The 25,039-nt window shown below is 40.0% G+C and overlaps 1 protein-coding gene across 3 annotated transcripts in view; it reads left to right on the top strand.

The window, feature by feature from the left end:
• The first annotated feature begins 5,873 nt into the window (after window positions 1-5,873).
• Window positions 5,874-25,039, top strand: part of ADAMTS5 (ADAM metallopeptidase with thrombospondin type 1 motif 5) — a 52,007-nt gene continuing 32,841 nt past the window's right edge. For 2 of the 3 annotated variants that reach the window (XM_078358402.1, XM_002761329.6), the window contains exons 1-3: window positions 5,874-6,188; window positions 6,498-8,355; window positions 18,753-18,885. In XM_078358402.1, coding sequence (XP_078214528.1) covers window positions 7,255-8,355; window positions 18,753-18,885 — 1,234 coding nt within the window. In that variant the 5' untranslated portion in view covers window positions 5,874-6,188; window positions 6,498-7,254. Of the gene's footprint in view, window positions 6,189-6,481; window positions 8,356-18,752; window positions 18,886-25,039 lie in introns of those variants that run through there. The other variant, XM_078358401.1, reaches the window with a different exon arrangement.

Here is a 25,039-nt window from a genome sequence, read left to right as displayed (position 1 = left end):
CATATGTACTTTGCATAGTTTACATGTGTCTTTGCATGCCTCCTATTTGCTAGTTACTGAACTAGAAACAGGAAATACCATGGTGAGGATGGCAGGCATGGTCCCTAGTTCCACAGAACATACATTCTATGGCAAACACAGAAGGAAAGAGGAAGAAAAGAAAAAAATGTGGAAAGAAGAAAGAGATGTTAGCCAAAAATAATTCTGAGACATTATTATCCTCAGCATGCAAAAAACGGATTCACGTAGGAGGGACCCAACCATTAAACTCCTGTCAACAATCCAAAGCAAAAAATGAGATTTATGATAGAGAGAGAAGAGAGGGAAAAGAAATCTCATAATCTCAAGACATTGTTTTGCATTTTTTGGAAGGTAAACTGGTTGCCTGGAAGCTAGCAGAGACTTTAATCGGGTTACTTTGCCCTTTAATGCTCTATCAGCACATTTTTTAAGTTATTTACGGATCCTCTGAAATTTCTGTGGAGTTTAGCTATGTAACATGTGTAAGAGGCTTTATCTGTGTCATACTGGCCATTTTTCCTATGTTAATACCTCTACCTTTCTTAGATTCAATCGACACCATTTTCCTCATTTGAATTTTCTAAAAGAAGGAAAGATACCTAGTAAGCTAATAGATGAATGAAATAATTGCCTATTTGATTAATGCTTATCAGAAATAAGTGTGAGTCTGAGATGCAAAAAAACCTAGAGATTATATAGTTGGTTATAAATATGAATTTAGTAACTTATGGGCAACTATCAATAATAAATTCTATAATGTCACTAGTCAGATTAACTTTTTCAGATGCCATTTAAAAGTCACCTGAAATATTGGGATCCAAGATAACATGGGCCATTGAGGATCTGATAAACTTTCTGGGCAGATCTGGTGGGGATTTATCTGAAAAGATGATTATGAACAAGAGTTTGAGTCTCACAAATGAGGGCACCACAACTGAACCCTTTCCTCTCCACCCCCATTCTGAAAATAATCTGATGTTCCACTTCCTTAAAGGATGGAGGAGTCTTGTTTCTCACTAACATAAACTGGAAAGGGTATAGATGGATTGAGAGGATTGAAATGGTAGTCAGGCTCTTGGTAAGAACCACACCAGAAGCTGCCGGCAAGAGTCAGTTCCCTGAACTGTAAATCAGTCCAAGCCCACTTCCTCTCTTCCTGCTGCCTCAAGCTCATGTGCTCATATTTTCAAAGGTCAGAGGCATTTCATCTAGTGATGAAAGAGAAGTTTCCAGCAGGTCCAGGTTGGGCCAGCTGGAAGGAGGAAAGGGGGAGAGTTGATGGTGAGTTCCTGGAATGCATTGTCACTTCCTGTTTCCAACTTTATTTAAAAGAGTAAGAAACAGAGATGTAGGAAGAGAAACACATCCTAAGAAAAATAAAGTGGGAAAAACTGTAATGTATTCACTTGAACCCAGGTCTAGAAATGTAACCCAGATAACTGCTCTTCCACTTGTTAGTACCTGACCAAGAAAGGTGTGTCTGAGAGGGTAATAATGCATGGACAGTCTGAGAAAAGACGCCGTGTGTCTTCTTCCACTGACCACATAAGCAACTTGCAATGACCCCAAGATCGTTGGTAGGAGATAATCAAATCAATCAAGAAGCTACAGTTTCCATTTCCCTGCTTGCCAGGGGTGAGACTGCAACCAAATGATATTTATCAGCTTTGTCTGGACTTACTTCAAATTCTTACTTCATTTATCAGAAAAATATATTGACATAGAGAGACCAAAAAGTTTTTAGGAAGACTAATATTCTAGAGTTTGAGCAAGGCGATGTTAAGAGGTAACCTTAACTTTAAAATATATACATATATATAATTATAGGACTGAGAAACAATTCCCACTACAATTACAGCTACTGCTTAGTAAGTAATTTGAAATCTGCTTGAAATTTGCCATTATGAAGTGGAAGAAAAAACTCTCAAATATTTCAAATTACTTTCTGCTGGAAATTCCTGATTTTCCATGTGTTCCTAGTAAGGTTTGATTTTTGATGATTTCTGGAAAATAAAGAAAAAATAGAACTCAAGTAACTCATAAAAGCAAGTAATATGTGCATAATTGTGTGAGAAAAGCTAAAACAACATTTCACAGCTGGTCAGCGTAAAACATGACTTGTTGGTTTTACTTTACAGATAACACCTGTATGTCTTAAATAATACATATGTACATTATTCATTTGAAGACTTCTATACAGTATAAAATTACTGTGTATAAAAAATGAAAATGTGGTTTTTCAAAAACATGTATTTTCTATAATATTAAATAAAATGGATTCTAAAGTGTATGTTACTCATCACAGCAGATAGCTTGTTTTGTAGTATGGTTTCAAGTTTTATCAGGCATTCGGTAACATTTCCTGAGGGGGATGAAAAAAGGAACCTCTACAATACAGGTCTCTAGAAAGTGTTCTTCCTGAGGGTAGGAGGTGGTTGGTTTAATCCCCTCTCCTATTATCTGATCTCTGATTAGGATTTCTATGAATCCATCAGTGCAGCCTAGAGGGAAACACGACTTCTAGTGAATATGTGTGTGCCACATGGATGCTGCCCTGTGTTGTGTATACTAATGCATATGAGATTGGGTACACATGCATTAGTGCATCAGGATGCATGTTCTGCCATTGTGAATGTCAAAGGAGATAGATAGGGAGGAAAAGAGCTGGAAAAGGAGGGAAGAAGGACTATTCAGATGTAGTTTCAACCTCTAAAAATGAAGAATTCATATCAGAGCTAGAGTCACTCTCAACGTGTAACCTTTGGTTTTGAAACAAAGCCTTCTAAAAACTAGTATTTGCAACATGAGTGTCACAAAAGGAAAAAGCTCACCCCGAGTCTCAGGCATTCATTAATGGTCCCATGCAGTAGCGGCGCTTAGCAGTGGAGATCCTACCCACAGAATCCATATACCCTGCTACCACCAAAGGTGCTGATATTAAAAGAGTTTCCAATGCAGCAGGCCTAGGATAGGGATCTTGATGTGGGAAAGGAAAATGCAGAGTTGAGAGACTGTAATTCTTCTACATGGGAGGTAAGGAGCAGGTGTTTGGCTGGAAGGGAATATTTTACTGTCAGATATTTCCTCACTCTTACCATTAAAATCATAGTTTGGTGTGGGGAGTAGGAAATGACACTTTAGCAAATGGAAATTTGAGAGAATACTACTTACAAGGGTATACAAATCCTATGGCGGGGAGCTATATTGAAAATACAGGGCTCAGAGCACCTGCAGGAGTTTTCTCTTGCTTTTTCTCCCTCTATATTTGGATTTTCCAGTTTGTGTTCTGTGCATCTGTTACACAAATGGCTCCATCTCTAAACTGTGCGTTTCCTCCAAATATTACTCATGACTTGTTGATCTTCTCATGCCTCCAGAGAGCCTCATAAAACACTTTGCTGTAGAACATTAATAGATATTTGTTAAACTGGATAACTTGTAAGAAATGCCATATAATGAGCCCAATTAGGAGCTGGGATATTTAGGCTTCAGGATATTTGGCCACTAGTGGACTTTTTATCCATAGGTGAGCCATTTTGGGCTCTAGGTCTCAGCTTTTCACTCTTAGATGGAGGAAGTTGCCCTACCTGATCTCCAAGATAAATTATAAAGTTCTGGAGTAGTAAGTCTTTCTTCCATTTGGGAAATGTAAAATCACATATCAGTGGTATTTGTGATCATAATACTCCATAAATGCAGTGGAAATGCATTCTCTTTAAATATGCACAAATAAAATCGTTACTTAGAATAAGTATCAATTAGTCTACTTAAAGAAAAATATTTTTTCTTTCTACTATAAAAATAAAAAGTTCAGCTACTTTTATCCAGTGCAAATTACTTTCTTGGATTGACAGATGGTAATTTTTTCCACAACATAGCAACTCATCCTAATCCACTAGTGTAATATTTTTAAAATAGTACCAAATGAAGTTTCTAAAGTCTCCAAGTTACTTTCTAAAAAAAGTTTATATCCAACTAGACATTTTCTGAGATGTAAGAATTTACTCATTGTATCCATAATGATTGAGGATTTATTTCCTTGTGAATATGTGACTCTAGTACATATTTTGTGCTTGATATTCATGTTTGGAATTTTATCTTTGTCTATGCTGTTCTCCCCATGTATTTCTAAACATTTGAATAAACTGATTACATATGTCACTATATAGTTAAAGGCATAAAATTCAGATTCAGCATTCAGCACAGTATTTGTGAAAGAGCAGAAAAGCTTCATTAAAAAGAAAACTCAAGCTGGCACTGTGTCTCATGCCTGCAATCACAGGTAATCAGGAGGCTGAGGTGGGAGAATCCCTGGAGACCATGAGTTCAAGACCATCCTGAGTGACACAAAAAGACCTCCATCTAAAAAACAAAAGAAAGAAAGAAAAGAAAATCTCTACTGTAATTTCCTGAAATCCTAAATAACAAATCTGTCTGTGAATGAAAAGAATTGTAATTAACAAATTTAAACCACTGTCACCTAAAATCCCTATCTATCAAAATGATTCTTTGAGATGAACAATGATGAAATCGTTAAATTTAGTGAACCAAGGTTGTATTAGAAATGGCGTTTAGTGTCAAATATTAGACTTTTTTCAGTGTAACTGCTTAAAAAGATAAAGTTTGCTATTTGTAGGTGCAAAGTAAGGACCACGGGAGAGAGAATGGTTAATGCAAGGCTCAAAGGCCTTGGTGGGACAGAGAATATTGCTGGAACCTCCTATCCTGACCCATCCATCCAGCTGGCAGCATGGGCCTGGGGCAACTGGCCACTGAATTGCTGAGGCCTTGTGGAATTATCAAGCAATGGCCTTCAGCAATAGTTAACTTCCTCCCTGGATGTATGTCAGAACCCATCAGGAGCTGTTGGATGTCCCTAGGCCCCAATGATCTCTTAATTTATAAGTTAAAACAAAATGTTATGTCGGTCTTTCACATGACTCCAGAGGGTGTTCCAGGCACAAGGCAATGGGCATCGTTGCCGGGCAATTCTGTAATTCCTTCCAGAAATTATTGCCATTCCAAGAACCTCCATCCTGCCCCAGATCCTCATGGTTCCCTCCCAGAGAACGTGATCAGCGTGGGAACCATTGAGGCACCCGCCCCTGCTAACCCCAGCATCACCAAAGTTAAACGCAGAAAAAGATTGAAATGTGCTAATTACACCACATTCATTTTTCACTGGTGCATTAGTTAATTAGCCTGAAGAATAATTGGTGGATGGACGGAGCTCTTACCCCTACTGTGTAGGTAGACCTTCTAATCCTTACCAGGTATTGGTTAGAAAGTCGTCGAGTTTTCCTTCTCCCTTCTTAGAATGATAATTAAAGGAAACAAAGAGGACAGAGAAAATGAGTAGTAGTGATAATGCCATCCGCGTACTAATAAGCACCAATCTTTCTTCCGCCAAAAGTATTCTTTTTCTTCTAAAAGGAATTTCTGAGAACGAAGGTAGGTCAAGGTCTATGGCCATAAGTGCTTGCTTTAGAAAAGACAAAAACAAGATATAGGATTTATTATTTAATTATCATTTAAATACAAATATAAAAAGTGTGAGTGCAAAATTTTAAAATATTTCAGGAAGAAAAAAATGAGCGGAATTCCCTTTAAGAGTTAACTCTTTCCCGCCTTCCGTTTTCATAGCAAAGGAAGTTCCAGTGGGCCAGGATTAAGGGACAGATTGTGGACCCTGATGAAAGGTGTGCTGGAGAAAGCGGGGAGCGCGCAGTTTGCACACAAAGCTACGGAGTTCCCAGGCTGCAGGCGTCCTTGCCCCGGGGAACCGCAGCGGGCCAGGAAGCGCCCTGGGCTTTCCGACTGCCCAGCAGCTCTGCTGGTGGCCGGGAGAAGTTAGTCACCCGGAGCCCGAATCCAAGGAGCGTCAAAGCACGAAGAGGCTGGAGATTGGAGAGGGAAGAAACAGGGTGCCGGACAGAGGGGAGGAAGCGAAGGGAATGCGGTGGGTAGGGGATGCGCGGGACGCTGAGAAGCTCTGGCTGGTGGATGGAGTTGCACGGTCTGAGAGCGCACCGGTGTGCGAAGGGGGAAAATTGGCAGCAGGAACTTCCCACCGAGGGCGAGAAAAGCAGGCAAGGAGGAGGCAGGGAGAGACTTGAAACGTCTCAATAACTTTAAAAATACACCAAAACACCCGTTCAGGAGATGAGGTAAGCCGAGGTTGGCCAACCCCAATTGGTTGTGAAATATCAGACAGACCCGGAGCCGTGTGGCTTTAAAAGTGGCCAAGGAAATCTGTTTTTCTTGCTCCATTACTTTTTTTTTTCCTCCTCGTCCCTCCTTCCACCTCTCTGTGTCCCAGTCCCTTCCTCCTACTTGGTCTCCCTTTCCTAGATCACCCTCCTCTAGTGCCCTCCCCCGTCTGATTAGGCGCGGACCGGGAAGGGTGGGAGTGGTGGGGGAAGCTCTCCCTTTAAGAGGCAGTGTGCAGTGACGAATTGTTGAAATTGCCATTGCAGGATGGCATGCCGCTATAAATTCATTGTTCCACCTCCTCGCATCTTCACAGCGCTCGCGCTGCTCTCGGCGCTCACAGCGGCCGACTGGGGATGACGGCGGGTAGGAAGACACCGCAGCCAGAGGGACACACACAAGCCGCTTCGCCACCTCGCCTCAGGCTGCCTGCTGCGTTTTTGTTTTAATTTTTATGGCTTTTCCCCCTCTCTTTCTTCCCTTCCTCCTGGTCCCAGCAGAGCCAAGAAAACCCACAAAATAAGAAAGGAAGTGGGCCCCGGAGCTTGGAACCTCCGCAGCCGGCGAGTCCAGCGCAGCGCGGGGGCGGGAGGCTGCGCGCACCAGTTGCCAGCCGGGTGCGCGGTACCTTCCTTACTTTTCTTGGAGCAGCTATCGTGTCTGCATTTGTTGTGTTTCTTTGTTTTTTGTTTTTTTGGTTTTTTTTCCCCCTTGTTCCCGTATTTGCTGAATCTCCACTATCCGACTTTTTTTTTTTTTTTAATATTTTCTTTCTTTTTTTTCCTCCTCCTCTTTCTGGAGCACAAATCCAAACATTTTCCCAAGCAACAAAGAAAAGTTCGCACGCTAGCACCACGGTCGGGACAGGCTGGCGCTGCCGCCGGCTCCCCTCCCTCCGACACTTGACTCAACCTTGCAAGCAAGTGTGTGTGTGTCCCCATCCCCCGCCCCGGTAACTTCCTAGCAAACAACAAATACCCATAAAGTCCCTGTTGCGCAGCCCCTCCCCGCGGGCAGCGCACTATGCTGCTCGGGTGGGCGTCCCTGCTGCTGTGCGCTTTCCGCCTGCCCCTGGCCACGGGCGGCCCCGCCGCGGCACCTGCCCAGGATAAAGCGGGGCAGCCTCCAACTGCTGCAGCAGCTTCCCAGCCCCGCCAGCGGCAGGGGGAGGAGGTGCAGAAGCCGACCGAGCCTCCGGGCCACCCGCACCCCCTGGCGCAGCGGCGCAGGAGCAGGGGGCTGGTGCAGAACATCGACCAACTCTACTCCGGCGGCGGCAAGGTGGGCTACCTCGTCTACGCGGGCGGCCGGAGGTTCCTCTTGGACCTGGAGCGGGATGGTTCGGTGGGCACTGCTGGCTTCGTGCCCGAAGGAGGTGGGACGAGTGAGCCCTGGCGCCACCGGAGCCACTGCTTCTACCGGGGCACAGTGGACGGCAGTCCCCGATCCCTGGCTGTCTTTGACCTCTGTGGGGGTCTCGATGGCTTCTTCGCTGTCAAGCACGCGCGCTACATCCTGAAGCCACTGCTGCGCGGACCTTGGGCCGAGGAGACAGGGCGCGTGTACGGGGATGGGTCCACACGGATCCTGCATGTCTACACCCGCGAGGGCTTCAGCTTCGAGGCCCTGCCTCAGCGCGCCAGCTGCGAGACCCCCACGTCCACGCCGGAGCCTCACGAGCATCCCCCGGCGTACAGCAGTCCGGGCCGACGCACAGCGCCGACCTCACAGCTTTTGGACCAGTCTGCTCTCTCGCCTGCTGGGGGTCCAGGACCGCAGACGTGGTGGCGGCGGCGGCGCCGCTCCATCTCCCGGGCCCGCCAGGTGGAGCTGCTTCTGGTGGCTGACGCGTCCATGGCGCGGTTGTATGGCAGGGGACTGCAGCACTACCTGCTGACCCTGGCCTCCATTGCCAATAGGCTGTACAGCCATGCCAGCATCGAGAACCACATCCGCCTGGCGGTGGTGAAGGTGGTGGTGCTGGGCGACAAGGACAAGAGCCTGGAGGTTAGCAAGAATGCAGCCACCACGCTCAAGAACTTTTGCAAGTGGCAACACCAACACAACCAGCTGGGAGATGATCATGAGGAGCACTACGACGCAGCTATCCTGTTTACTCGGGAGGTAGGTCCAGCCGGGATGCGGGCTTCCCAGCCCTGGTATCAGGAAGTAGGTCGTAGGGAATCTTGCTGGTGGCTTTGCTTCTCCCACAAACCTCCTGCAGCTGGGGATGTGTTTAACTGCTTCTTGCAGGAAATCCAACCAGCCTTCAACTCTGCTCCTGTATTCAGGTTAGCCCCACAGAATTGTTTGCTTTAAATGCCAAGATCTGGTTAAGTAATCATGAAGAATCGGTAATGCTTCATATCATCTAGTCTGAGGTATTGCGGCATGGGAACGTAAACGTAAGAAGGCACTAGAATGCTTGGGGAAATGATACAGTTAAATGGGGAAAAGAAAGGAAAACAAGATTGCCTTTGGGATCATGGATCTTCTTTACAGTAAAAATAAAAGTGTCCAACCTTGATGGTTCATTCACAGTAGTCACTATTGTCCAATGGCCTTCTTTTGTAAATGACCACCTTTTCTACTAGAACCCCTTCTGCTTCACGTGGGAAGGGAAAAGGAATCCTTTTCCAGGTTGGATTCCTAATGGAGTTCTTACAGGTCCACCTTGGAATCTCAGCTCCTGGGAAGAGAGTAATGTGGGCGGGCCAGCAGGGTATAGAGACCCAATCAGCTGAGAGGACAAACTTGTGAGGTTCCTTAACAGCCCCTTTGCTTAGTCCACCAGTGCATCGCAGGTACTGCCCAGGCCAACTCTGCCGCCTAGGGAGGGTCACATCCCGTTTGCATGTTTGGGTTTTGGATGACTGCGTTTCCGAAGCCCCAGTGCAGAAGAACTGGGCGAAGAGTCAAGACAGGAGGAAGAAATGTGTTCCCAGCACTTCCTCCTTTTAAGAAGGATGGCTATGGGGAAGAAAAGAAATGGATCTTTAAGGCTCAGAGGCTCTGGAGAGAATGCAGTATCTATTTACACAGTGTTTGACCACCGAGTTTGTGTGACATTTACACAAAAAGTCTGGGTTGGTTAGGGGCCTGGCTTGAGTATAGTTCTAAGCCTCCTTTGTCACAACCCTACTCTGACTGGCAGTTTTAAGTTGTGCCTTTTCAATGCCTGGTAATTGACTTTTAAAGCTCATTCCTTTAGTGTTTGAGACCCATCCAGAATAGATAAAAGATTACAAACTTTGAAGCATGATATAAAATCATGGTATAAAATGAAGCAAACAGAATAAGGATAAGAAATTACATGATGGCTTGCAGGAGACTTTAGAATCACACAGCTTCATTACCTAATTCTTCTATTTTTACTAAGACCCCTCTGGTATGAAGGGAAAGTGTTGATAAATTTGGAGTAGAGAAACACTTGTGGTTCATAGGGTGGACATTAATGTAAACCACATGTAAACAAAGATGCTGGAGGGCGGCAGTTTAGGGAGAGCCAGGCAGTACTCAGTGCTGTGCACAATGGAAAAAATTTTTTTCCTCATTAAGTGATTTTCTGGAAGCCATCTTTTAATTCCTCCACACGTTAGTCTTTGAAATGGTAGAACATTCATTTGTGGCCTTCTCTGTAAAGTGAAGTTCTATAAAACTATCCCTTTCTTGTTTGGTTTCCAAGCTCCTTTTTTTTTTTTTTTTTTTTTTTTTTTTTGGTAAGCAACTTTCCATGTCTGGGTTTCCTTGCTTTGCTGCATCACAAGAGGATGCCAAGCAGGAGTCTTTAGAGAGTTTATGGAAGGAGGTTCTCTTAAGAAAGAGGAAGAAATACTTTTGTAAGCATACTGCTCCAAGGAAATAGGTCATTTTAGTAATTCACTTTCATTTTTAAACACCAATCCACATTTCATAATTTTAAAATAAATAAAAATTAATAGAAGGCTTGTTACTTCCTACCTCCTGCCCAATAATGTTCCTAATTGTTTCCCAGAAAACAAGGAACTACTCAGTGATTCTCAATGATTTGTAGATTGCTTTTTCTGAATTTGTTTTTTGTTTGGGTAGTTCACTGTTTCTATTTTTCCGAAGCCTGAAACCTAACGGCATATTTTAAATAGATAAAAAGCAAAGGAGAAATAAATTAATGGTCTATCTTAATTTTTGTCAGTATTATAAGGACATTCACTTTTCAAACTAGTCTACACATGGAAAATATTTCACATGGGCCCTCCCTGGTTTCCTTGCCAACCAGAAGCATACTTTTAGGAAAGCAAATCTCATTTGTGGTTGGCTGCCCCTGTAGTATATACATCTAACTTCACAAGAAGCAAATATTTGAAATGCATGTGTATTTGGCATAGATGTGCCTAATTTAAAAGACTGCTACTAATTAGTAGGCTGAAAAACATATTTCAAGGCCTTTATGCAGCATTCATTTGAGAGTATTTCACAAAGTAAAGTTAATCTCTGCCTAATACTTCAGAATGTGAAAAACAAGAAGGCTGGAGGAGAGATCTGAGGTCTTCCAGCTCATGAAAATCAGGTATCTTGAGGCCTGAAGAAAACTGTCAGAGCTATTTCCTTTTCAATGAGAAATACCCAGAGTTGGCACGAAGATTCTACTTTTACAATTCTGTTTTGAATGTAAGAAGTACGTTGCTTAGCAGCCAGACGCCAAGCCATCAAATCCATGTTTTGATGGGCTCGGAGTCCTGTTCAAATTTAGGTCCAGATGTCTTCTCCTAAATTGCTTGTTTTTCAGGCATGAAGCAAATGTGTGAGGATATGTTTTTACCTCTGTTTACTAACTGAGGCCACCTTGAATGTTGCATCTGGAAGTCAGTAGAATAGTGCTAGTAATTCATTTATCAAATGAACGCACTTCACTGTCCGGACTGTACCCAGCACTCCAGTACTATTCTAATTAGAAAGAGTTAGCACCAGTGATTTCCTGGCATAGAAGCCGTTTTCATTCTGACATGGCACTAATGCTGGAATTCACACCACTTCTGCCATCACACAGTAGAAATCCAATCTCCCCAGGATTTAATTTTGCCTTCCAGAATCCTTTCCTTGTTCCGGACATCCTCTTTTATTTTAAAATAACTTATTTCAAGACAAACTCTTACCGTTGTTTTTTTAGACCATTCGCTCTTCAGAAACAAAAGCCTACCCGCTTGATAACAAAATAGGAAATTGTTTAACATTCCTCCACCCCTGCATGGCAGCAGCAAAAGCCTTACTCTTTCATAGATTGAAAACATTGAATTGAAATCAAACCAAGAGATTATGCAATATCAGAACTTAATTCCCTTTCATTAACTATCAATATGCCAGTTGATAGATCCCTGTCTCAGCTAAAACTCTTTACATTCCGCCTTACAATGCCGGGGCTGGATCTCCACACATGGTATTTCTCCTTTGCCAAGTGGCTCCTGGCTTGGTTCTGACAACAGGGGGCACTAGAGGAAGACCAGAAGTTTGAAAGAGGGAGAGGGATGTGCTTTTTTCTTATTGGCTTGCTGCCTAGACTGACCAGTTCAGTCATATATTTGAGTTGAAATCTCACTTAACATCAAAAGTGAACCCTTGTCAAGGAATCAGCCTATAGGTCAATCCTAATCAATAAAAGGATGAATAACTCAGAAATGGGGAAACTGGTAGCAGAGCAAGCCGCTCTAGTTAACATTTTTACAATAAGCTGTGAGGTATGTTAGGTAAAATCTATTCAGTACCTGCCTATATGCACCTCCTATGTGTAGACTCATATAGTCAGTTTCAGGCAGCAAGATGGAAAATAGCTGGTCCCTGTGCACTAGGCGTATTACCAGCAGAAAGGAAACAGATATATCTGTCAATCACTCTAATGTTAGGAAAACTCTGATAACTGTCATATTAAGATATAAACAAAGTCTGTGAAAGAAAAAGGAAGGTAACAGTTAATTCTGCTTATGGATCTTTATATAGGTCTCATTGCAAATGTAGAATTGAATTGGTCCTCAAAGGATGGAAAAATTGGATTTAGATTCAATCAGCTGTTACTGAGCATTTCTTATATACTATCCTTGGCCACAAACTATTTTATAATTAATCCGTTCAACAATCTGCAACCAGTATATAATTATTTTGACAGACAAGGAATTTATATGAGGAGAAACAGAGGTAATCTTAGAGTAACAGCTAACAAATGGCAGACAGAGAAGACAGTCCTGTCTACTGCTCTCTAAAGTATTATCACTAATTTATTCAAGTATGTAATATGCCCCTCATAGGCAGAGAGGGATTCAGAGGTTTAAAAAGTGTCCCCTTTCTTAAGAATCTATTCCTGGAAACAGACAAAGAAATGGTAATTGCTGTACAGCATGATGACTCTTACAGTAGATGTATTTGTAAGGTATTATGGAAGTGCATTAGAAGGTTGCTGACCCCATCTGAGTTCAATTTTGAAGAAAGAGGGAGTTAACCAGATACATAAGGAGGAGATAGGCATTGCAGACATTACCAAACCATCATGTTCAATGGGGAATGGTAATAAATTAGTCTGGAGAAGATAATAACCACTTATTAAAAAAATCAAAACAAAACTATACACTATGTCTATTGGTCGGCTCTGGCCACCATAACAGAATACTGTAAAATGGGTGGCATTAACTACAGAAGTATATCTTCTCACACTTTGGGAGGCTGGAAAGTCCCAGATCAAGATTCTAGCCAGTCTGATTTCTAGTGAAGGCTCTCTTCCTGCATCATAAATGGCCACCATCGCATTGTGTACTCACATAGCCTTTCCACTGCCTGCACGTACAAATAGAACACTGGTGGGTATCACTTCTTCTAAGGACACTAATCCTATCTGATCAGAGTCCTATCCTCATGACCTCATTTAACCTCATTTACCTCCCTATAGGCCACATCTCCAAATATATGACTTTGAAGAGGACACAATCCAGTCTATTGCACCATGCTGAGAAGTCTTCATTGTAAATTAAGTGCGATGGCAATCAATGAAAAGAACATTAGTAGGAAGACATCAATGATCAGAGGTGTGTTTTGAAATGAGCCCTCTGGTCTAAGTAGTCGACTGGATCTGGTGAGCAGGCTGTTTCAAAAATCTTCAAGAGGAGGGCTCAAGGTGGTCTAAACTAAAGCAGTGGCATTAGGAATTGAGAGGCATAGACTGGGTCAAGAAATTTTAGGAAAAGGTGGATGTGAGTAAAAATTCTTTGTAGTAGAGGGAATGTGTTGGCAGAAGTTCAGAGGCCAAAATGTTCATGAGATATGCACAAAATAGTGGACAGAATGGAGCAGGAAGGTACAGTGGAGGCAGACAGAAAGACTGAAACTGTATTGTGCAAGGTTTTGAATGCCAGGCTAAGGCTGATGTGAAGGACTGGAGGAATCTAATAAGATCTTTGCTCTAAGAAGGTAACTGACTACGGCATGCAGATGGGGAAGTTACAGGAGGAAAAGGGACCCGTTAGAAGTCTCAGGTGATAATTCAGGCAGGAAGGAATAACGGAAAAAATGAGAAATAGAGGACCACTACAGTGACTTACAGTGGCGAATTAGATGTGACGGGTTAGTGAAGGAGGCGAGTTAATGATGTCACAAGTTTTCTTACCCAGTACTTCCATTTTCTTGTTTTTTGAAATATCTTTCACGGTATATTTTATATATTTAGTATACCTCTAAATTATCAAGTTTTATCCAACAGAGCATAGAGATAAACCCAGGCTATTCTTTGCTGCAAAAAAGAAATTTGCTTGACCAAGTGCAGATTGTGAATAAAAAGGATAAGATTAATGTCAAGAATAACATAAGTGATGATTTAGCAAAACCATGGTGAAATAAGTTCAGGATTCTGGGTGTTTAGATATAGGTTTGAATTTCAGCTTCAGTATTCACAAGATTGAGATTTAGGGCACTTAATGCCCCAGAGCTTTCATTTCTTTATAAATTGGAATGCTCTTAGTTAATAACAAGACATGTGTAGTTGGAACAAGCCCTAAAGATCACCCAGACCAAACTCCTTATGTTAATGATGAAGGAACTTTGTCTCAAAGCATGTAAATGATTACACAGTGCTTTTTACTAACAACGTCGAATTAAAAACAATCTACTTTCCATTTATTGTCTCTAACCAGCTTCCATTTCTGTTCACGAAAATGACTTAGTCAAGCACCTACTCCCCTATCCCCAGTCTCCAATTTTCTCCATCTCTTCTTCCCTTTCTTACCTCATATTTGTCAGAGAAAACTTCCTGACTTGGAACTCTGGGGCCAGATTCTTTCCAGCTTCCCTGCTAACCCTCCACTCAAAAGATCCTGTGTTCCAGCCACAACAAACCTTTTGTCATTCCCAGAAGACTCTGCCTTTTACCATTCCATTATGTTTCCACTAGTCTTTCCTTGACAGAATATCCCTCCTCCCAGGCTATCAAATCCACTCACTTACGTGGAGACACCTTTATTGATTCCCTCAAGGAGAGTTCATCAATGCCTCTTCTGTTCTCCCTCAAAGATCTGTTCCTAACGACAGTCACAGGTTGCTTTGTTCTTGACATATCTGTTTAGCTCCTTAGATCGTGATGTTCCTTAAAGCTCAGGATCAGATCTTATTTCATCTATTTACCACAGTGTCAGTACTTTGCACAGTGTCTGGCAGACTGTAGGCACACGATAATTGTTCTAGGAATAAATATTCCTGGAAGCCTGGGCCCCTAACCTATGTGGGCTCTGTGTGTTTGGTATCCCATGGTTATATCAAGAGAGAAGGATAGAGATTGTATAAAACGGGCCATTGTAAGGGTTGGCCTAACAGTTCCAATTAATGTAGTCTCTGCTGATGTCTAAAATTAAAACCCCTATTATTGGGGATTGCTGGATAGGTAGCCAGAAAGGCAAATGACTCCTTAAGAACCAGATCCACAGAACAAATATGCATGTGTGTGTGTGCACGCATGTGTGTGTGTGTAGGTAATACTTATGACTAAAATATGTACCACGCCAGATTAATTCTTCTATAACTAATCTCTCTTCACTAAGAATTGTGTAGACAGATGGGTAGATATCTGAAACCTAGTTAAACTCTCTTTTGTGCTCTTCCCTTGTGCTCTATGCTTGCCCTTACCAAAAGGTAAAAGCTATAGAAACAGAAGTTGCTGTTATTTTACTCCTATATAAGGTATTCTTCCTTAATTTCAGCTGTTGGTGCTGCAGCTGTGATGGTATCTACCTGCATCAGCATTCATGTTCTGAGCATCCGCTTCTCAAAGCAGTATGCTTGGCTGGCTCTCTATCCCCCATCCCATCCCCAAGAAGTACCCAGTAGATCTTGGCTATTATTACAGCTTCAAAATTCTATGATAAATCACAAGCTTGGCCATATTTATAGCCTTCTAAAGGTCATACCTGGTGAATGGTCACAGTATCAATGACCTTTCTATCAAATCTCTGTCAGTGGTGCCGACCATCATGAATACACTTTTGAGTTAGACACAATGTCTCAGTCTTGTATCCTAGCCAACACCATACCACAAAACCACTGGATAAATCTCTGCATACTCTTGCAACCTTGATATTTTACTAAATCTTCTATTGCCTTACTCTCCACAAAATGGTGATATTGATTCCACATAAAACAAGCCTTCTTTGATATGACCAAGAAATGATTTAATTTCAGATCTACACTGAACAAACAGATAAGCTTTCATCAGCACTTTAAATGCATTTATCTCTTACATGTTATTGTATGTGATTTACATCTCTCCGGTATCTTCTGCCTCCAGACCTAGATTTATATATGTGTGTGTATGTGTGTGTGTGTGTATATATATACATATATGTACACACACATATATATGTGTATATACACATACATATATATACACATACATATATATGTGTGTGTATGTGTATGTATATATAGCATATGTATTTTATATATGTATATGTGTGTATACATATACATAATAGCATGTGTGTATTTATGTATACATATGCTATTGCCTCAATATATTCACCCCTGCTCAGAATTTAATAATTTAAGAAAGTATTCTATAAACTTCAAATAAGGTTTATACCTACAAATGTTGTTAAATCATCACCAGAAAGTAGACATGGGTGTGGTATGCTATATTCTTAATAATTTGATGCACATTAGTTTCAATTCATTGAAATCAACATTGTTCACAAGGAAATTCACAAGGAAATTCAGATGTTCATTATAAATCTTGAGGCTGAAACCGTAACTGTACTACCAAGATTTGAAATTGTGTGAGTGAAATAGAAAGGTTGCCAGTTTACATAATTATAGCTACAGAAATAGATAGTGTGGCTGAGTAGTCAAGGAGTTTAATAAGTGTGGTTAAAAAAATAACAAGTGCTTCTGTTCACAATTTTGTCACATTTCCGTGGCAATAGGCCAAATGCATTTAATCCAATTCAAGGATGACAAGGAGAGTTGATGGCCTCTAATGAGCAATTGATTAGCAGTAAACAGAGAGATATTAAGGATCTAGTTTAATCTTTATCCAGAACAGAAAGGCAATTTTCCCTTGCCATGGCTCTTCATCCAAGCTTATTCGTAAAGAGTTAGAAGGCAATATGTAATTCTTGGATTTTATCACTTAAAGAAAACAATCCCAAATTGTGATATAAACATAAATCTTGTTTTTATAAATTGTGTACAGATATAACCTACAGTGTCTGGCAACTCCCTTAAGCCATGACCTAGGTTTTTGGTCCTAGAGATACTGAAATGATTGTGGGGGAGGGGGTTATAAATGTATTGTACTATATTATTATCTCAAAGACTGATTATTATGCAAAAGTGTGCTCCAATTTCAATTTGAAAACCTACTAATTTGTTTGCAACAGCTGTAATTTGGTATCCCATGGGATGACATGTGAGGATACACAGGAAACTTTGGAAGGCTGTTGGTTTTGTGACATGATTAACCAAGGCTACTTGTCTGAGATTTCCACTGTCTAAAGCTACAGTAACGTGGTGGCCACACTGTAACTTATCTTAGCTGAGAACTCATGATAAACAGAACACAATAAGGAGCCGAGAACATAGTAAGCGGAGAGAATATGACTGAGCATTTAAATACTTTTCACCTTGTTTGGATTTTTATGCAGCAACACAAGAAAGGGTTAGAACAGTATGTTGCCATTGAGTATGGAGCATTGGTTATGTAGTCACAGCGCCTTATTCTGGTTGTATGGAGCCTGTTGAGGTTCTGCTAGCATACAGCATATTAAAGATGTGGGAGCACTATATGCATATGACTGTAGGTCCCAATTCAACTCAATTAAGCAAACGTTTGTTGAGTTCCTACTCTGTAAGCTGGAGAGCATGGAAATTAGACATACAAAGATGATTGCTGTATGACAAGAAACATTTATTATTTTAACTAATAAACTTTATTTTATAAAATATAATAAACATTTATTATTTTAATTAATAAAAGCCTTTTGAAATAAATAATATATTTTTTAAACTATCCCTTTTGAAGTTATTAACTATGGCTTACTAGAAACACGATCTCGCTCTTTGGGGATATAAATGGGCACATTGTTAGTAAATTTTCATAGAAAATTGTGGTCAAGCACAAGAAATGCTAAAGTTCATTAACACTCAAACAGCATTTAAAGGGAAAGTTTATCATTATGAATCTGTCATGTCAAAAAGTTGTGGCTTATGTTTTCTCTTTATGTTTCATATCTTAAGAGGCTTATTGAGGTTCCTTTTATCTAAATTGATTATTTTTAACCATTAGTAGGTGGGGTAATATTCCTATCTGAGAATCTCTTAAAAGATTATATGACATCTATGAAAAGTTATGACTTTTTACCAGAAAAAATGTATATACTCATGTACATACAACTTATGTATGGCATATATTTTCTGCAGATTTGTAAAGTTGAGAAATGCTACATTGAATGTTTTGAGTAAAAATGCATAGATTTCAGTAGACACAATCTATACAATTACAGCTCATTTTGCGAGTTAAAGATGACCTTTCAAAGATTTGCGGAATAAAATTTAATTTTCCATCCAAATTCCTAATAAATTTATACTCTGTTGCAGATGTCTGGTTGCAGTTTGCCCCTGTAATAGAAAACAAATTACGATGCAAGATTTTGATAAATTTAGCATGAATTTTCATCAGAATTTTAGGACGTTCCTAAGCATGACCATATGGGAAAGTGATCTGAGACATATATACATTACAGCTTTGTTAAGGCTTCAGGTGCTATTGTAATAGACAAGCTACAATCCTAAGACATCTTTTTAAATGTAATTGAGTTCCATTATCCTTCTGTGTTTCTGGGTCCCAGAGTACTTTAGAGGAGTCTCTGCCTTGAGTTTGCTTTTGGAATCTTTCCAGAGAGGAACAGGTGATACTGTAAACATATCCCCATCTTGCCATTTGGGGTAAGCAAGTGGCTGTATGTGGCGGCTCCTTCTGGATATAAATTGATTTTAATGATTTCTTTTCTTCTCCCTGGCAGGATTTATGTGGGCATCATTCATGTGACACCCTGGGAATGGCAGACGTTGGGACCATATGTTCTCCAGAGCGCAGCTGTGCTGTGATTGAAGATGATGGCCTCCACGCAGCTTTCACTGTGGCTCACGAAATCGGTATGCGGCGCCTTTTCTTTTCCCTCACCAAATCAAACACTTGTAACAGCTGCAACAGGAACCAAAATACTGCGCAATTAATTCCAGATTTCTCCTGGTTCACATGTACCATTGGGGATTTAATTTGTTTATATTTACACTTTTAGGGTTAACTAATATGAGAGAGAGAGAAGGCAAAGTCAGCAACACAGTGGTTGTTTTCTTCTTACGGTGTCATTTAAAAGTTCACAAGAAATTTGCTACTGTTACTGTCTTTTTACTATTTTTTTAAGCATCCCTAAATGACCCCTGGATGAAATTTGTTACAGGCAACTTTGGTATGTAGAGATGTCCCTCTTAGAAGTTACTGGAAACAGTATTGACTCATCCCGGGCTAATCAGTTTGCACAGAAATTTAACATGTTTTATTTCATTGTCAGCGATAATTGTAGGCTCCTGTCAAAGGTCATCAATGGCTTATGGCAAATATTTCTGTCTGGTTCTTAATAGCAAGGCAAATGAAACCAAGCCTGACACTCAACAGGGTTTGCTTTAAAATTTCACCTACCTAATTTGTTTGTTCTAAGGAACACATCTAAATCCTGCATCTATAAATACAGGACTGAGTTGATTGCTAAAAAAAATTTACAAATTAAAGAATATGTGCTTCCTAATTATTGACTTGGTTTACTGAGTGTATGAGAAATTGGCTTAGTACATTTAGGACTAGATGTTGGAATTAGACACAATGTTTGTGTCTAATTTTTTCTGTCTAATTCCAACATCTAGTCCTAAATGAGCTCAATTTTTGCTAAAGTACTTTCTACCTATGTCACACTTGTCTAATTATTTAAACTCTCTGAGCTCCAGTTTTCATATCTGAAACATAGGGATACTAGTGCCTATTTCAGGGAGTTGTTTTGGGGAACAAATTGGTTAGAGTTTAGATAGTAGGTGTTATCTATATCCACATGTACTTATATTTAGCTTTTTAGTTAAATAGTTTATTTACTTTTTAAATGTATGTATCAACTCAGCATTATCTTTTTGGGAGCAAAGCATGGTTTGATCATTATTGTACCTTTTACCATACATAGCAAAAAAGATTTTGATTTAAACAGATTTTGATTTTTTTAAGGTTACAATTATAACTTTTAAATGGGAATTAAAAGTACTTTTTTACATTCCTAATAGGCAGAGAATATTCTCACAAAGCATCCATTTCTAACTGGTATGTTTTCTTTGGGGAGTTAAATAACTTCTAATCCAAGGTACAGTGTAATTGTATAATTCACAGTATTGCCCCAGTAAAACAGAATTCAGTAAATGTCAATTCTTAAGCATAACATTAACGTTTGTGACACCTTTCTTACCTCCTAAGCAGAAAACCACAAACATAAAACCTAAACGTAAATAACTATCCAACAGCACCACTGAGAATAATTCAGTGTTTCATTAATTAGGCATCTTCGGCTTCAGTAGTCAAAGATTGGAGTGGAGTCCCAGCTTTGTCTCTGGGTTCTCTGTTTTATCTCAGACAAGTGATTTAGTTAATTTGAGTCTTCATTTCTTCCCTATAAGGTGGGCTAATGAGGAGGCATGACTCTTCTCTGCTGCACTAGAAGAGCTGGTCAGCCTGAAAGTGTTTTTATAACACATGCCATTTAAGCTCCAGAGTAGAGATTATGTCGCTCTTTTATGCCTATTAATCCTTACTGATAAAAATACAGCCTAATGCAGAACCTTAATCAATATTTATTACATATCTATGTATGTGCTTGAGTGAGTAAGCAGGAGAAACATGAGACTTGCTGAAGGCAACATTCCGATCTGCAGCGGAAACTAAGAGGAATTAGTCCAAATACTCAAGAGGATGTAATTAAATAGAGGAGACTTTTAAAGTGCACTAGTAATTAATCACCATCATTCAGAGTGAGAGGAGTCCCATAAGAAAGCTTCTAAATCCCTGAAGCTGATTCGTCACAGGTTGAGTGGAGAAATCATGGGGAATAAGCAGCAGAGTTGAATGTTGGCATCATCCATCCACAGGATTATGGGCTCTAAATCCTGCTCTTCAAAAGAAAAGATTCCACATTCCTTAAAGGAAGGGCAATTTCTTTCCTTTCTCCTGCTTTCCTGTAGTGATTGGTTTTCACACATTGACTGCATCTGGGAGATTTCCCTGTAAGACAAACACTGTGGCAATAAATGCAGCTTCTTCAGGACTGCTTTGACCTCAAGTTAAATAGGCTGAAATGAAGAGCCCTGCAGGGTCACCTTTACAAGCTTTCCTGAATTCCTAAGCCAAGGATCTTGGGTTACCGGGCTGATGCAGCAGTCTGAGAGGCAGAAGGCCAGATGCTGATAAGAATAAACATTATATTAAAACTAAATATATACGTGTGTGTGCATACACACAGTAAAAACGTTTCTCAATAGTACAAGAATATTAGATATAGTTATACAAGAAAACAATGTTGAAAAATGTGGGCTTCTATATGGAAAACTCAAACCTAAATCTTTGATATATGATTGTGCCCTGGTGCCCACTTAAATTTTTTGGTTGGGTCATCTTTGTTTATTTCATTGGAATTCCCTGTGATTCATTGTCTAATCAAACACTTTCTACTTAACTTCCTTTTTGTATTACATATGGGCTAATCTGAGCTATTTAAGGTCTGGAAGTAGGGGAATATGGATTCAATTCTCCTTTCATAAAGGAATCTGACTTTCATTCAGTTTATTTTCTAATCTCTTTATTATTCTTTAATTTCACTTTTTGCCTAAATATTATGAACATGTGTTATAAAAAATAAGCCTTCAACATTTAGGAAAGATAGCCTGACAAAAGATTTCCTGATCATCTGTGTATTATTACAGTCTTGCCCCTCCAGCCAGGGAGATCTTGGATAGTGCAGTTTGCTGGTCTGTTTCCTGCTGTACTTTTTGGATTGCCTTGTGAAGCTCTCAGTCTGAGCTGACCATGCTCTCACTTCTAATTCTCCTCAATTCCTGCAAACTTCCCTCTTCCTTTTCTTTTAAACTATAGTTTACATTCTGAGGTACATGTACAGAATGTGCAGGTTTGTTACATAGATATACATGTGCCATTGTGGTCTGCTGCACCCATCAACCCGTCATCTACGTTAGGTATTTCTCCTAATGCTATCCCTACCCTAGTCCCCCACCTCCTGACAGGCCCCGGTGTGTGATGTTCCCCTCCCTGTGTCCGTGTGTTCTCATTGTTCAGCTCCCACTTATGAGTGAGAACATGTGGTATTTGGTTTTCTGTTCTTGTGTCAGTTTGCTGAGAATGATTGTTTCCAGCTTCATTCATGTCCCTGCAAAGAACATGAACTCATCCATTATTATGGCTGCATAGTATTCCATGGTATATTTGTGCCACATTTTATTTATCCGGTCTCTCGTTGATGGGCATTTGGGTTGGTTCCAAGTCTTTGTTATTGCGAACAGTGCCTCAGTAAACATACGTGTGCATGTGTCTTCATAGAATGATTAATATTTCTTTGGGTATATGCCCAGTAATGAGATTGCTGGGTCAAATGGTATTTCTAGTTCTAGATCCTTTAGGAATCACCACACTCTCTTCCACAATGGTTGAACAAATTTACACTCCCAACAGTGTAAAAGAGTTCCTATTTCTCCACATCCTCCCCAGCATCTGCTGTTTCCTGACTTTATAATGATTGCCATTCTAACTGGCATGAGATGGTATCTCAATGTGGTTTTGATTTGTATTTCTCTAATGACCAGTAATAATGAGCTTTCTTCATATGCTTGTTGGCTGCATAAATGTCTTCTTTTGAGAAGCATCCATTCATATGCTTCACCCACTTTTTGATGGGAATATTTTTTTCTTGTAAATTTGTTTAAATTCTTTGTAGATTCTGGATATTAGCCCTTTGTCAGATGGGTAGATTGCAAAAATTTTCTCTCATTCTGTAGGTTGCCTGTTTACTCCGATGATCGTTTCTTTTGCTGTGCAGAAGCTCTTTAATTTAATTAGATCCTATTTGTCTATTCTGGCTATGTTGCCATTGCTTTTGGTGTTTTAGTCATGAAGTCTTTGCCCATGCCTGTGTGTTGAATGGTATTTTTTTTTTCTTGAAGCAGACTTTTGCTCTTGTTGCCCAGGCTGGAGTGCAATGGTGCCGTCTTGGCTTATTGCAACCTCCATCTCCGGGGTTTAAGAGATTCTCTTAACTCAGCCTCCCAAGTAGCCAGGATTACAGTCACCCACCAACATGCCTGGCTAATTTTTGTATTTTTAGTAGAGATATGGTATCACCATTCTCCTTTCTTTTTCTAGATATTTGCAAATTTCTAGAATTGGAAGTTGTGTATATGGCCAAAGTATGGTGATGAAAATGATGTTTTGAATGCTCAGTTTTCCAGTGTTTTTAATTTGCTCGAGCCTCATTCCAAAATGTGTAATTTCCTTTATGAAAACAGTGTGAATGTGTTACTATGCTCAAAACACAAGCTGGGTGAGGATTCCCAGGCTGTTCTCATAATTTCTCTACTTTATTTTTTCTATAAGCAGTAAAAGGATATATTTAAGCAAGAAAAACACTTTTATTAACCTACCTACAGGTTCTCATGGAAGTGCCCAACTGTTTCCTATTTCTCTTCATAGTGGTTTAAAATAGAAAGTCACATATATTTTGTATACAAATAAACCTAATTGAAATTTTCTTTGAAAATGAACAGCTTGGGAAACATAAGGAAACCCTGCCTCTACAAAATTCTTTTTTAAAAATACCTGGGCATAGTGGTGCATGCCTGTAGTCTCAGATACTTGGGAGGCTGAGGTGGGAGGATTGCTTGAGGCCAGGAGACAGAGAGTAAAATGAGCGATGATCACACCACTGCACTCCAGCTTGAGTGACAGAGTGAGCCTCCCACATAAAAAAGAGAGAAATCTTACCTTGAGAATTAACACATAAGGTAAATAGAGGCAGAGTTAAAGTCTCTATTTGGCACCATTTCTATCCATGGCATTAGATTAATGTCAAAATGACATAGGTTAAAAATGAACAATTATGAAAAGTTACTTTTATCATGTACCATTTGATAACTAGAACACTTCGTTTTTCCTGCTAATTTTTTCAAAAAAGCAGCTAGATTATAAAGGTATCTAATCAACTGATGCCAATACGAACTTCTGGAAGATGGATATTGATTGACATTGACTCTGGATAGGCAGTCATAAATTGCTTTTCTTCTTGTGTTATATGCAAGTGAATGTTATAAATTGTTAAGGCATTTCAGAAAGTCACTTCAAACTATCAAAAACACAGTCCCCATCCATGTGCCTTGCGTGGAGGTAGGAATGTGTTTACAGCCTCTTTACAATCCAAATGTGAACTGCAGAAAGTTTTCAAGTTAATGTAAGTTTACAGTTTGAGTTTATATTTTAACTTGTCAAACTTTTATTATTGACTTGTAATAATAAAGATTTCACCTGCTGCACACATGGTTCTTAAAAACAATAATTTTATTGATGTTGGGCCAGCTTCTAATATGCTAGGAGGAACAATCTGATTTTATTTAGACTAATGAAATCCATAATTTGCAAACATGCCAAAGCTCTGCTTTATAGTAGTTAATTATAAAATGCACTAAGTGAATCTCTCCACTGTGAAAGACCCCAGTGTGCTTCCTAAGCTAAACTCAGGCAACTTAAAAAGCCAAGACCAAATATTCAGCTGAGACTTAGGAAGTGGTTGAGACACAACAGCAAAGCTGCCTGTGTTTTAATGTGGTTAAAAGGTGTTCTCTGGTTGTGCTGATCTGCGTGTGATTCTGTTCCTGTAGATGATTAGATTAAACATGGCCATATTTTGAGAAGCTGCAGAGGTTCTTGAAACACCACAGACCAAAGCCAAGTACACAGAATCAGATGTCCAGACTGGCTGTAAGATGTGAAGTGAGAAGGAAACTAGAATTAAACTTGATATTTACCTGCAAACCCATTGCTTTAATCAACAAGCTGTTTGGAGCAAAGCCACACTATGTTTTTCTTGGCCCCCAGATGACATGTGAGAATATGTTTTTGCTATATGTTAAGCAATATTGAGAGATTTTGTGTCTATCATCAGTTTTTTTAAAACTTAATTCCAATTCATGTTTCTCTAGGGGGAAACCTATAGTC

The sequence above is a fragment of the Callithrix jacchus genome, chromosome 21 (genome assembly GCF_049354715.1).
Source record: "Callithrix jacchus isolate 240 chromosome 21, calJac240_pri, whole genome shotgun sequence".
NCBI classification, from domain to species: domain Eukaryota; kingdom Metazoa; phylum Chordata; class Mammalia; order Primates; family Cebidae; genus Callithrix; species Callithrix jacchus.
Note: the sequence above shows the minus strand (reverse complement) of the source record. Positions and strands in the feature narration are given on the sequence as shown.